We start from the raw sequence: 12,338 nt of genomic DNA on the forward strand, positions 1-12,338 counted from the left end.
CGATAGCTTATCCAGCTGTTGTATCAGACAAAATGTTACAGTGCGCATCGAACAAAATTCAACAAGAAAGATGAAAACCTTTAACAACAGAAACAGTGAACTACAATGTAACATTTCCTCGAGTGTTCGGTAGAACTCCGTGTACAAAGGAAACTTGAGAATGAGAATGACATAGAACAGGAGCTATATTGATATCATTGTCCATACCATACATATACATACAGACACGCGATCCTATACAAATTGCTCTGGATACATTTTATAAATTGCATCTCATTTCTAATGCACATGACCTTTTCTTCTCGTGAACAAATCGTAACAATCTAAACGCAAGCTACAGATAGCAGCTGCTATACCATGGACTGGGTATGGCTTTGCAATCTAATAAATGTCTAATTTTTTTTTTCGTTTGGCATAAATAATCAACCCTGATTGACAAAGAAAAGAAAATATTGTGGATGATATTCATCAACGTTGTAATTGGAAAGCATATAAAAGAGGTACAGTATGCCAAAGCACTTAGCTAGAACTGTCCACCCGTCATGAACATTTCCTTACAATGGTAACAGTTTCAGAACTTCTCCACACACACACACACACACACACACACACACACACACACACACACACACACACACAAAATCCCCCAGAATAGTTTTATTATGTTGGATACTGACCAAGACCCTGTTGATCAATTTGTATTGGGATAGTTCCCTACTGGCAAGAACAAAGTGTTCCACAGTGTAAGAGTCACAGTGTGAACACAGTGTGAAATCATCTTCACACTGTTAAATTCGAGCGTTGTCACACAGTCGACTATGTGACCACACTGTGACCACACTGTGGGACACTGTGTTCTTTCAAGTAAGGCATTGTCTTTAGAAAATCTCATTCATCAATTGTCCGTGTATTGTTAAGGAATTAACTGTCTTGGGCATAGCATCTTGACCTGGTTTGATGCAGCGTCTGACATTAATGTCTGTAAGGTGGCATATGTTTAGTGCAGAACGCAAAGGATCTTGGGATATGACTTTCGAATATCACAATACTGCCGGTACTTGAAACTACGGTTTTATCACCTTGTCCGAGAGGTATACTGTTCATATGCTTCTTATTGAATGACGCATTAAAGTCCTTGCAAGTATTTGGGTGAGCAGAAAATGTTGATGGCAAAATAAATTTGGAAAAAATCATTCTTAAACAATGCCATAATTAACCAAAGGTGGCCTTCTTGCTTCTCATTTTGTATGGTTTGCGACAAGTTTATCTATGAAAGAGAAGACGAAATATGGGGGACGTTTCCATGGTTACCGTGTGGTAGGAGACCGAGCAAGTGCTCCCTACGTGTATGGTCTGCGAGTCAGCATGCATATCATAAACTGATCCATCTTCACTGAATTGACACAATCAATTTAGATGAAAATACAGGCTGGATTTCACGCTACAGTTTCGGTTACAGCGACCCAGTCGTTTACAGTGAGATCGGAAGGTGGCGAGATCAAATTCGCGAGGCATCCGCAAAAACATCCTGTATAGGCAGTTCTCTTGAATGACCTATGCACTAACAACGTTATATGATTCTCTGTAAATTGAAACTCTATGGATATTCTGGGACCGGAGTATAGAACCATCCCGGTGAAGGGCGCTTTTATCAACATGGATCGGATATTCATTTGAACAATACAAACTCGTCTGCGATATATTGTGTGGTCAATTGGCTGCCCAGCAGAATGCACACACGGACACACACACACACACACACACACACACACACACACACACACGGCCAGCATCATAATAATCTTGTCTGCTTCTCTCTCAAAGAACAAAAGACACTGTTGTTTTTATTTCCTGGCGATGTATTGACATGAAAACTGATCTTAGCAAAATGGCGGGAAAATTTTCTGTCGGTGCACTTTAGCTGAAGTCCATCAAAACCAAGCCATTAACCTGCTCGCATTGCAATATAACTCTACCATATGCAGACAAATCTATAGGCCTTCACTTGCTAGCTTTAGCTCACCGTCAGAAGGAAAAAAAAAAGAATTGTAACGGCAGATAGAAGCGTACTTCTGCTTTGGAAAGGACGGAAACATCCTTGAAACCTGAGTCTTCGTGGACGAAGCTTTCAGCCAAAACCCGTATACAATATAGCGGCAAGCACTGATGTTCACACTTCAAAACAATATGCATTCCTGGATTGATGGATTTGTTTGACCTTTTGCAATATTCTGGTCTTTCGATGTGTACTTAACACTCGACATGTCAGCAGGATAAACGACATGTGATTTTCTTTTTATCTCATTAGTGTGGCGGGTTTACGCATTTTCCCTGATTCCCAATGCACTAGCAACTGTGCTGACTTTGAAGTGTGTTTTTTTTTTTTCACACATATCCCATAGGACATAAGGAGGTAACGAGTGGCGTGTACTAGGAGATACTATATTATATTGTAGCTACGTATTTCCTTTTCCTACATCATCTTTACGCTAATATGGAAAGATATATAAGTTTTCAAAGACTGCAACCAGATGCAATTGGAGCGAAATGCTGGAATGAGTTTAAAGAGTGTCCAACTCCAATCTTTGAAATGTAAATTAATCTAAAATGTTTTTAATCCAAAGTACAATTGAATAACTCTTGTAATGATCTGCAGGGGTTTGTTGTTGTTGTTGTTGTTGTTGTTGTTGTTGGTATGTTTCTTTCTTATTTTGTTGCTTAGTGTAGATTTCTTTACCTGTGGTTGAACTCTGTAGGGCCTACATGTATTTTTCGTTTAATTGCATATTGCATCCTATCTATTGTAAGGAAATCAGCTTCAATAGGCCTCATAACATGGTATTTCTGATCTCTCATTTGTTATGTTTGTATAGTTTTTCTCTTCTGTTTGTCTTGTAAAAGTGATTTTTTTTAGAATGTGGGATACTGAAAAATGAATTGAATTGATTGAATACATGAACTTAATGAGTATAAAAAATATGCCAGCTTGCAACTGGCTCAACGTGTCAAAGCTGCCTGCTAACCACAAGTTGGATGTGAAGATGTCATGATATCATTATAAACATGAATTTACTGATGGTCCATGGGCGAAGAATCCAGAACCTCCCTATAAATGAGACGTGTGAGTGTTTTACTGCAACATCTCCTGTTCGTTCTTGAGAATACGCCTCTCTGCGCCCTCACCGATAACCTAGCATTCAATCAGATAACAAACCTTCAAAATACATTCCCAAAGCTTCATAAACTTTCATGATAACAACATTATTTTAAATGCTCCGCACATCGGCGCAATTTCGATTCTTTACAATGTTTTTCAGTAGGGTGCAAGAAGTATACATACATGTAATAACATCTGAAGTTTCATTTCATCTACGACAAAGCCAAATATGTTTTGAAATCACCTTTGACAGCAACACTGTATAGGTGGGTTTGTTTTTGGCATGTTATCATATGAGCAACATTTGATACCCGTCCACTCAACCTGCCATTATTGCTTGTCAACGTGAGCACTCGCCTTAGGTTCGAATGGGGCACATGAGAGTGAGAGACAATTTTTCCCAAATTCAGAATATGTTACATTGTGAGACAGCAATAAAGCTGTCGTAGAAATGTCGTGCCCAGATCGGTGATGTTCGTAACTCCGTAAGTTCGTTTATCGGAAAATGAAAAGCAAAACACCCCCCCCCCCAAAAAAAAAGGGGGGAAGACAGGTGCGCATTAACGAAAGTCGGAATTACAAACCCTATTTTGTTATCAGATCAGCGAACCTTTAAATAACAAATCTTCTTCTTTTTCATTTTCGGATTAACGAACCTACGGACTAAAGAACCTTATATCATTTTCGTTTTCAGAAAATGAAAAACAAACCAAAAACAAAAACAGATGCGTAGTAACTAAAGTGGAAATTACAAACCTTATTTCGTTTTCGGATTAAGAACCTTCTTTTTTTTATTTTTGTATTAAGAACCTTCGGAATCGAGACCATTATTTCATTTTCCAATGAACGAAGCCTCGGAAGAACGAACTGCAACCCTGAAATCGTCATATCATATGACTTTATGCAATGTCGGTGAAGAAACGAAGGACCACTGCTTTTTACTGATTCTTCAAAATTATTTTGTCTATTAAGGGAACATTTCATAAATACTTCTTGATTTGGGCAGACTACAACACTTGATAATAATGGATACGAAATATGAATGATCATGACCGCACAAATCGATTCCTTAAACACACGGTATCAAAGAACAGAAACAAATTCAAAAGCGCAGAGCTTGATTTCTACATCGCGTTTCATCTTAACTCTTTTGACGTATTTGATAAGGGCAAATGCATTTGAGAGGATAGTAGGAATTGATTCCAAGGTCATAGAAGTCTTAATGATTGAAAGACTTGCTTTATCTTTGAGTACCATTTCCAGATTGATTATCATCATGACTTTTGCAACATTACCGAAACCATTTCTTTTTTACCTCGATCGTATCAATAATATTACTATGATATCTAATTCGTCACAGCGAATATCCCAACCACTATACAAAAAGAGAGTAGCAGTATTAGTCTCAATAAATGTTATGGTGGAAGTTGATGGGGTAATTATGCTGTGTCTACAGTTGCTGCTGCTGTTTGAGAATGTAAGCCAACAGGAGTAGTAGACCCAAGTAATAACAGATATAGTCTTGCTCGGAGCACCAGTACTAATAAAAGTGAGAGCACTGGTCATGTCATCAGTCTTGATACTTTGGGGAATTAGCCGTAATAAGCATGGTGTCTTTTCAAGGATAGCGAAGGTGTCGAAATGGTGCCGTCGAAAGTATCTCGTGAAAGAAAATCAACTTTCAGTAACATGACATACGCAATCCGAAAAAACCCCAAAGAAACACGAGAGTTTAAGAGAGTGAGAAAAAAAAATCGAAAGTCTCAAACAACAAAGGATACGATAAAATGTGAATACTTATTTGTCAAAAAGAAAGGGTTTTCCAAGCATCTCATCAATATCTGGCAATCTCCTCGAAAAGTCCAACCATCCAATGGGGCTTACACCGGAATGCGAGACTATGGTTCAAGTGCAATGCGATCCGCTTGCACATTGAAAGAACCTAGTCAATGATATTGTGTAGTTTCTATTCCTGAGAAACCCATGCAATGATAGTATAAACAATGATAAAAATGAAATAATGATGATGGTAATGATGATGATAAGGATATTACTGATGATAGTATAACTAACGTTTGGTCAGTCCAGTGATACTTAGTCTCCTAGCAGACTTTGTCATTATCAACCATTACCCAGCATTGGGAGATAAGATGTTTGCACACCCTAGTCATGAGGGACACTGTGAGTTGAACGAATTGTCCAAGGATTCGAACCTTATTCCCCTCAATGATTTCAGTAAATACTCAGTGCCCGCTGCTAAAAGGGATCAAACCATTACTGGATATCGGGAGAGAAAGGTCGGTAGTCTAGTGGATATGACGCCTGTCTAGAAATCAGAAGGTCTTTGGTTACAGTCCAACCCGAGAATGTATGAACCTGATTTATCATGGCCATTAGAAGAATGCTGAAAATAGGAGGGTATACAGAATACGTCATTGAGGGCAATTTCTTAGTGAGTTGCAATCATATTCTCCTGTTACCACGTTACAGAGTTCATGTGCTCAACAGTGCGAGAGGCTTCCCTTTGTCCAATTTCGAGGACATTTGTAGTTACCGACATTGACCAACCCTTTTTCTATTCGAGAGAGGCCTACCAGAAAAAGACAGAACTCATTATCGACATGGGAAGGATAAGACTACGGGAATTCAAAGATCTCATGAAAAAAGCAGATATGAGATATAAAATACATACCACCTGCTATGAAGTGAGTATGGATCCGAAAGGACCGGTCGAAGTCCCTCCTTGACGACCGTACTGACAGGGTGTCTCCTTCGCTCCGATACGCTCCTGGTGTGTTTGGCAACCACTGACAGGGGTGTTGGCTGTGGAGATTCGTCTCCATCGCTCCTCGAGCCCTCGTCTTCAGGCGAAGACCCACCAAAGAGTGCTCGGAATCGACGAGGCCTGGGACTCGGGGTGGCCATAATTATTTCCTTTGTCTATTATTCTGCTAACAATGAAACTGAGACTGTACAATCCAGATGATGCTAAAAAGTGCGGGATCACACGTCGCAATGAGATACCGCGCAGTTAAGGTTTGTTGTAGGTGTCTCCAGGCGTTGATGCTTAAGATTTTTTCCTCGTTATATATTCACACATTTCGTCTATGACAGCTTAAGTTCCGGGATAACGTCACGTAGAGATAAAAAAATCGATCTTAAGTTTGAATCGCAGCCAACTTTCGATAAGATTGTAAGAGAAGTTTCTGAACCTAGCCTGTCGTGCAGCCTTGATCTTCTGAAGTAGGTTTGGCATCAGTTGATACAAGGTACTACAGAGAAACTCCTGATGCACGATGAAAGTTTTGATGCAGCAGCAGACAACATGAGAATATTACATCTTAACCAAATAAAAAACACTGCTCCCGCCATATATCAAATCCATGTACGGAGGTCCAGGTTGTTAATGGAACGTTACATGACTGTCAGTCGCATAAGTGTGACACTGAAAATAAACAATCTGGAGAGCATGTCACGCTGAATAAGGTGGATCGCCGTGTCTGTGCTCGATCTTTCGTTCGTTGAGACACTCGAACATGAGAACGTCTGGCCCTTATGACGCCTAGTTAACACTTCTGTGGCAGGGTGAGTATTCGATGTGAATACTCGGCACGGCAGCGACTGGCTGCCAACCACTGTGTGTTAGAGGAGTAGTACCACAGGGCTACTAACGCAGGGCTGATAATTTCTAATGAATCTCCTGCATCGACGGATGAATGCTTGTATTCAAATGACTCACTGCACTCCTATCAATAATGAGAGAGAAGATCAAGTCGCGTTTCACATATTAGAACAGGCCAACAAAACTACTCCATTCCCAGGTCCTATATCCTGTTTGTGTGATTTTTCCCCCGCTTGGTGCAGCGTTTCCTCTTGACTCCACAATGACACAGCAGGGCAGTCCGCATCTACTCAATACCTGATACAGACCACTCAGGAAATCCGCCGGTTACTATGACACCAATGTTCTGGACTGTATTGCCAGAAACAGATGGTAGACTGACATTGTCTGACCCGATGATGGGTCGCTTCTAGAGAATTATACAAGAGAAAACTCAGCAATGCATAACGCGTTGATGTCCGAGCAAGGATAAATCCTGCTCTGAGTACTAAAATATATTCAGAAGGTGATAAAACTAGGGCACATCCTCGACTCAGAACATCAGCAAAGTTTCTCCGGAGGCATCTAAACGTTAATAGCTAGCATCAAAACATTAAAAGACATGTCCAGGAGAGCAAAGAGAACTCGTGTATACACGTGTGTGTTCACAAGTATAAACAACAAGGCGAGCTAAGTCGGAACACATCGAATGGTTACCCGCCACTGCATACACACAGTGCGTACTGCCCTGATGCGACAAAGCTGAAAGTCCATGGGGTTGGACGACACAAAATTAAAGCCATGCACGAAGTCCCCTGCGTATGTCGGGCGAACATGCGTACACTGTTTCTCTTGTGATCATTCTGATTGCTTTCTCCTTCTCGAACTCACACGCATCTCATGTAGATGTCGTGTTCTCCTCGGTGTCTCTCGGCAGGCGGGAAAGACAAGCGTCTGGTGGTGATTAGTAAGATGAAGCCAAACAATTGCTGAATTAGATGCACGTGATCAAGACACTTGAATTGGACGCCTCATTATGATAAATACGTCTCTATATTTTCTCTGTCTCTCGCTCTCTCTGATTTTGCCTCTCTCTTCTCTTGTCGTTATTATTGTTTCCCATCTTTTTTTTTCTCTCTCTCTCTGCTTTAGTGGCCATGAATTTCAGATTATGTTCTTGAGACAAGTAGGCCTTCCTTCATCTCCTCCTTCTTTCCCTCTCCCTCTCCCTCTCTTTTTTCTCTCTTCCCTTCATTTCTCTCTATCTGTTCGTTTAGATTTATTTTTTTTTATTCTCCTTTCAGGCGGCTACCTTGTATACTCTTTGTAACCATGACAACATGTTAGACGAGAAGGTCTCCGAATGAAATGAACTAATTTTTTCTAGTAACCGTGACTCACTTTCGGGGAAAAAAAGAAAAGTGAAGATAATCTTCGGCAGCTTTATGTGATACACAGACTTGCAGAAAATACGAAATCCTAAACACACAAATGCATTGATATATTTGTGCAACGTAACGTTTTCTTTTATCAAGTTTATAGGGCAAATTACCCATCCTTGATGACAATCAAACCTGCTCAATATCATATCAGTGATGATTGAAAATTAGCGACATCGTTATTTAAAGGGGGTGGCTAGTAATTGATCAGTGGGAATCAGTGGGAATGTTGAGGGATGATTGTTCCAATCCTTGTGGGATTCATTTAAGAGTATATTATATATTGTTGTGTGAAAATTACTTACTTCAGAATGGTCTCATATTCAAGTAAAGTGCAGTTTAATGTTTCCACGTTAGCGTGCCTGGTCAGTGACGGGGCATTAATCTGCACATTACTTGAATATGAGACCGTTCTGAACCAAATAATTTACACACAACAGTAGATATACAATGTAGTCTTAAATGAATCCCACAAGGATTGGAACAATCATCCCTCACCATTCCCACTGATTCCCACTGATCGGTTACTAGCCATGCCCTTTAAGGTCGTCATTTTTCTCTTTCTCGTTCTCCCTACTCTGTTTATGTATACACAGTATTCCTTAGGCGACCAGACAAATGACATATCAGCTTCTTTTTGTTTTCTTTAAGCCAAATTCAACAGTACAGTGAGAACTGTAGGCGCGTGCGCATATCTGAGTGAACGTGCTTACGTGCTTCAGTTTGGTTGGTGCATTATTTATCTCAAATTGATTGGGAATGTGATATCATGAAAACGTACGATCTCATATAAAATGATGTCATTTGCCACAAATTTGACAATGGAACAGTAGAGCTCCATTAGACACGTAATCATCATAAATACACGAGTAAAAAAACAGGCTCACACACCCATACATGAGGGTAAATACAATGAAAATGATCTGTTTAATATGTCAATACACTGTAGGCAATGTAACATACACGCGGTCCGCTACGCTGGGTATGTTTGTGTAGCATACGGTTTTCACATAATGTAGTGTGCACGTACTTCAGTTTAAAGTATAATATGTTTTATTTATCACAACGTTCAGGGTAAGCATGAAATTTGTAATTCATTTCTGCAGAACACGGTCCAAAGCTTACGGCACGGAAAATGTACATTAGGCCGATTGAAAATGACCTTGAACTCCATTACTTCTCCCGAAAGACAGAAATTAAATTGTGACAATGTTCGCGGGCACATATCTGTTCGATGTCATTTCAATCGTGTGCGGGTATTTCCATTAAGTATCTGCCGGCTTCTTGCCGTTATGGGCGGCAGATGGCGCTATCATCAGACAACTTTAGGAAGTCATTGATCCACACATAAAATACTTGAGAGCGCTACCTTAACACGACGATCTCACTGCTGTCATTAATGTCATCGAGTGCATTTTCATGAAGACCTTTCTTCACACTCTTACGTCACAAGTATTTCAAACAGTATACCTACCATGGAGCCAACAAGATGGTACATGATATTTATTGTCCAAAATATGCACTAAGTTATGTCTCATCCTTCCCTAAGATTAACTACACGAAATGAAAGTGGAGATATATTTTGAATTTAAAAAGACGTAAAGCATTTTGCATTCGAGTTAATGTATTCGTTTTTGGATTATCAATAAAAAGTATAACCCTAACCCCAACCCTATCATAAGTCTAAGGCACCCTATGTGGTAAGGAAATTTATAATCGATTATATCTTTTGATAAAATGGGTTCCTGGTCTTTTCATTAGTGGATTATTGAGAACTCCAGAGCGACTACAAATGAAGAAATTCAAAAATCAAGCTATTCTTTTTTTTATCATTTTAGCCCATCAAGTCTTTTTATCTCTTGATTAACCGACATCAAGACTGACTCTTGTAGCTGAGTTTAAAACGAAGTAATCGGGATGGGTGATGCTCGTTATTCCCAAGGTTCGATATTCCGAAAACTGAATAATGTACGGAATAACAAAACTTATTTCATCACGTTCATTTTCAGACCAATGAACCTTTGGAATAATGCCACCCCTTCCATATATTCGAAAAACCAAAACTTCGGAATAACGAACTGTAACCAATCGGAATAAACTTTCGAGTAATGTACTTTCAACAGACACAAATGTGACCGTGCACCTCAAAACGAACATAAAATCGCACACACTGATTTTGCGTGAGGCCTGAAAATAAGTGAAATGGGTCAACCTAGGCGAACTTGACTTGTTCATATTTTCTGAAAGAGCGGGTCTTCTTTTACATTATGCTAAAATTTGGTATCATAAAACGGGCAGGAAAGTGTGTTTTTTTAGCAGTTTATCTCGAACATTTTTGGTAGAATAATGTGATTAAGTGTGTCTTTAGAATCCCTTTTTCATTTCTGAAAAACCTTGTCCACACTCTTCACTTTCAACTCTAATAACTTTTGAAAGGATAAGGCTACTGCTTTGAAAGTTTGCAATAATTATGGACAGAATGTGTTAATGAGGAATGCTTAATTTCAGTTTAATCTGATAATCCCTTCATTGTTGTTACTCTGGTGGTTTACTTCCTGTTTTTTGTCCCATTCATCGCACAGCCAGCACGGTTTGGTAAAGATTAAGCGCTTGAATAGACACTGTACTTCAGAGCCTCTTTTCTCAGTTCACACTTTTCCTGAGTTTGTGCTTTCTTTCCAATATTTAGATAGGTTAGGAGAGTCCATTTGATTTGAGTTATACATCATTTTAAAGCTTAAAGTCTGCTCTTTCAGAATATGGTCTTAACTAAAAATTCATGTCTGGCGACTTTTTGTTTGTTTTGAGGTGCAGGGTCACAAATAATCTTTTGGTGTAATTTCATCAAAACATGTTTGCACAATGTTAAAACCGGCAATATCCAGTCTGGAACTAAACATATCGTTATATTGACTGCCTGGAAAGAAAATCAATTTGCAGTCATAATTTTGCGTTGATAAAATGGCGGGGATACACACTTTATCATGTTGAGCGTTACTATATCTCAGCTTCACTGTTGAGAAATTTGAATCAAATGCTTTCATTTCCGTGTACTTTCGAATTTTCTAGGAAACTCTTGATCTTGTGTGATTAAAAAAGTCACAAAAACTGATGTTTGTAGCAGCAGTATGAATTAGATGATTATGTTACTGTGATTACCATTAGCAACGATCGGTAATCCATTATACAACCAATCATCAAATAAATCGAATTCACAGAGATTCCACTGTCACCAAAACGAATAGCGCCATCATGAGTCAGAAGGCGGCACATCTTACGATCAGTGGATGACGAATTTAACCACTGCGACTGTATTTTTGAGCAGGCTGGTTTTTTGTACAACTCTAATCGCTCAAAGGTATTTTTCAAACGCATGAACTGTGTAAGGGTTTCGAAGAAGCTCCCTCTATTAAATGCACGTCCCTCTCAAACTACAACGTGACGTACATGTGGCAATGTGAAGCCTGCTTTCAGTAAGACACGTGAGTTTTTCGATTAAAAACGTTTGTTTTGGTTTGTAATCTGGTCATTTCTTCAACTGAATGTAGGCCCGACTATAAACCTGTCCAGAAACCAAGTGAGCATGGGGTTAACTTATTGAGTTATGAATGATATCAGCGTGAGTTGAAATCAGGGTGAAGTAAAGACAGGTATTAACTTTTTCATAAGGAAATTTATTGGTTTTTGTCTGGATTACAAGGCATGTTTTTTTTTTTTCTGAGCTCCCTTTTATTTTTCGTAAAAGATCAGGCTTATCGTGCTTCAAAAAGTAGTGATCATTATATACTTCAATGAAATGTGTTTACACTGATGAATGCACATTCGGTGTGTACATTCACACACACACAGACACACACACACAGACACACAGACAGACAGACAGACAGACAGACACATCTTTTAAATGATATTCTTTATTTGCATAACTATCATCTAATTTCAGGCTCAATTTCACAATGAGACTAGTACGAATAAAACTAAGCAGCTGTATTCTCACTGGTACTGCTGAATCACATTCTTTTATTCTCTTTTTAACATACAATGAAATAATTCTTTGCAAATCACACACACGGCACACACACACACACACACATACAAACTCACACACGTAAGCACACACATACAAAATTTGTACTTGTGA

The 12,338-nt window shown here is 39.1% G+C and overlaps 1 protein-coding gene across 2 annotated transcripts in view; it reads right to left on the reverse strand.

Annotated features, from left to right (window-relative positions):
* Positions 1-12,338, reverse strand: part of LOC139728884 (GTPase-activating Rap/Ran-GAP domain-like protein 3) — a 236,383-nt gene that overhangs the window by 176,892 nt on the left and 47,153 nt on the right. Inside the window, exon 1 of one of the 2 annotated variants that reach the window (XM_071639820.1) lies at positions 5,850-6,213. The exons of the other annotated variant lie outside the window; for it this stretch is intronic. Within the exon in view, the coding sequence (XP_071495921.1) occupies positions 5,850-6,082 (233 nt within the window). The 5' untranslated portion in view covers positions 6,083-6,213. Of the gene's footprint in view, positions 1-5,849; positions 6,214-12,338 lie in introns of those variants that run through there. 2 annotated transcript variants of the gene reach the window in all.

The sequence above is a fragment of the Diadema antillarum genome, unplaced genomic scaffold (assembly GCF_040938485.1).
Source record: "Diadema antillarum isolate AM-2024a unplaced genomic scaffold, OU_Dant_1.0 seq00000204_RagTag, whole genome shotgun sequence".
Lineage (NCBI taxonomy): Eukaryota > Metazoa > Echinodermata > Echinoidea > Diadematoida > Diadematidae > Diadema > Diadema antillarum.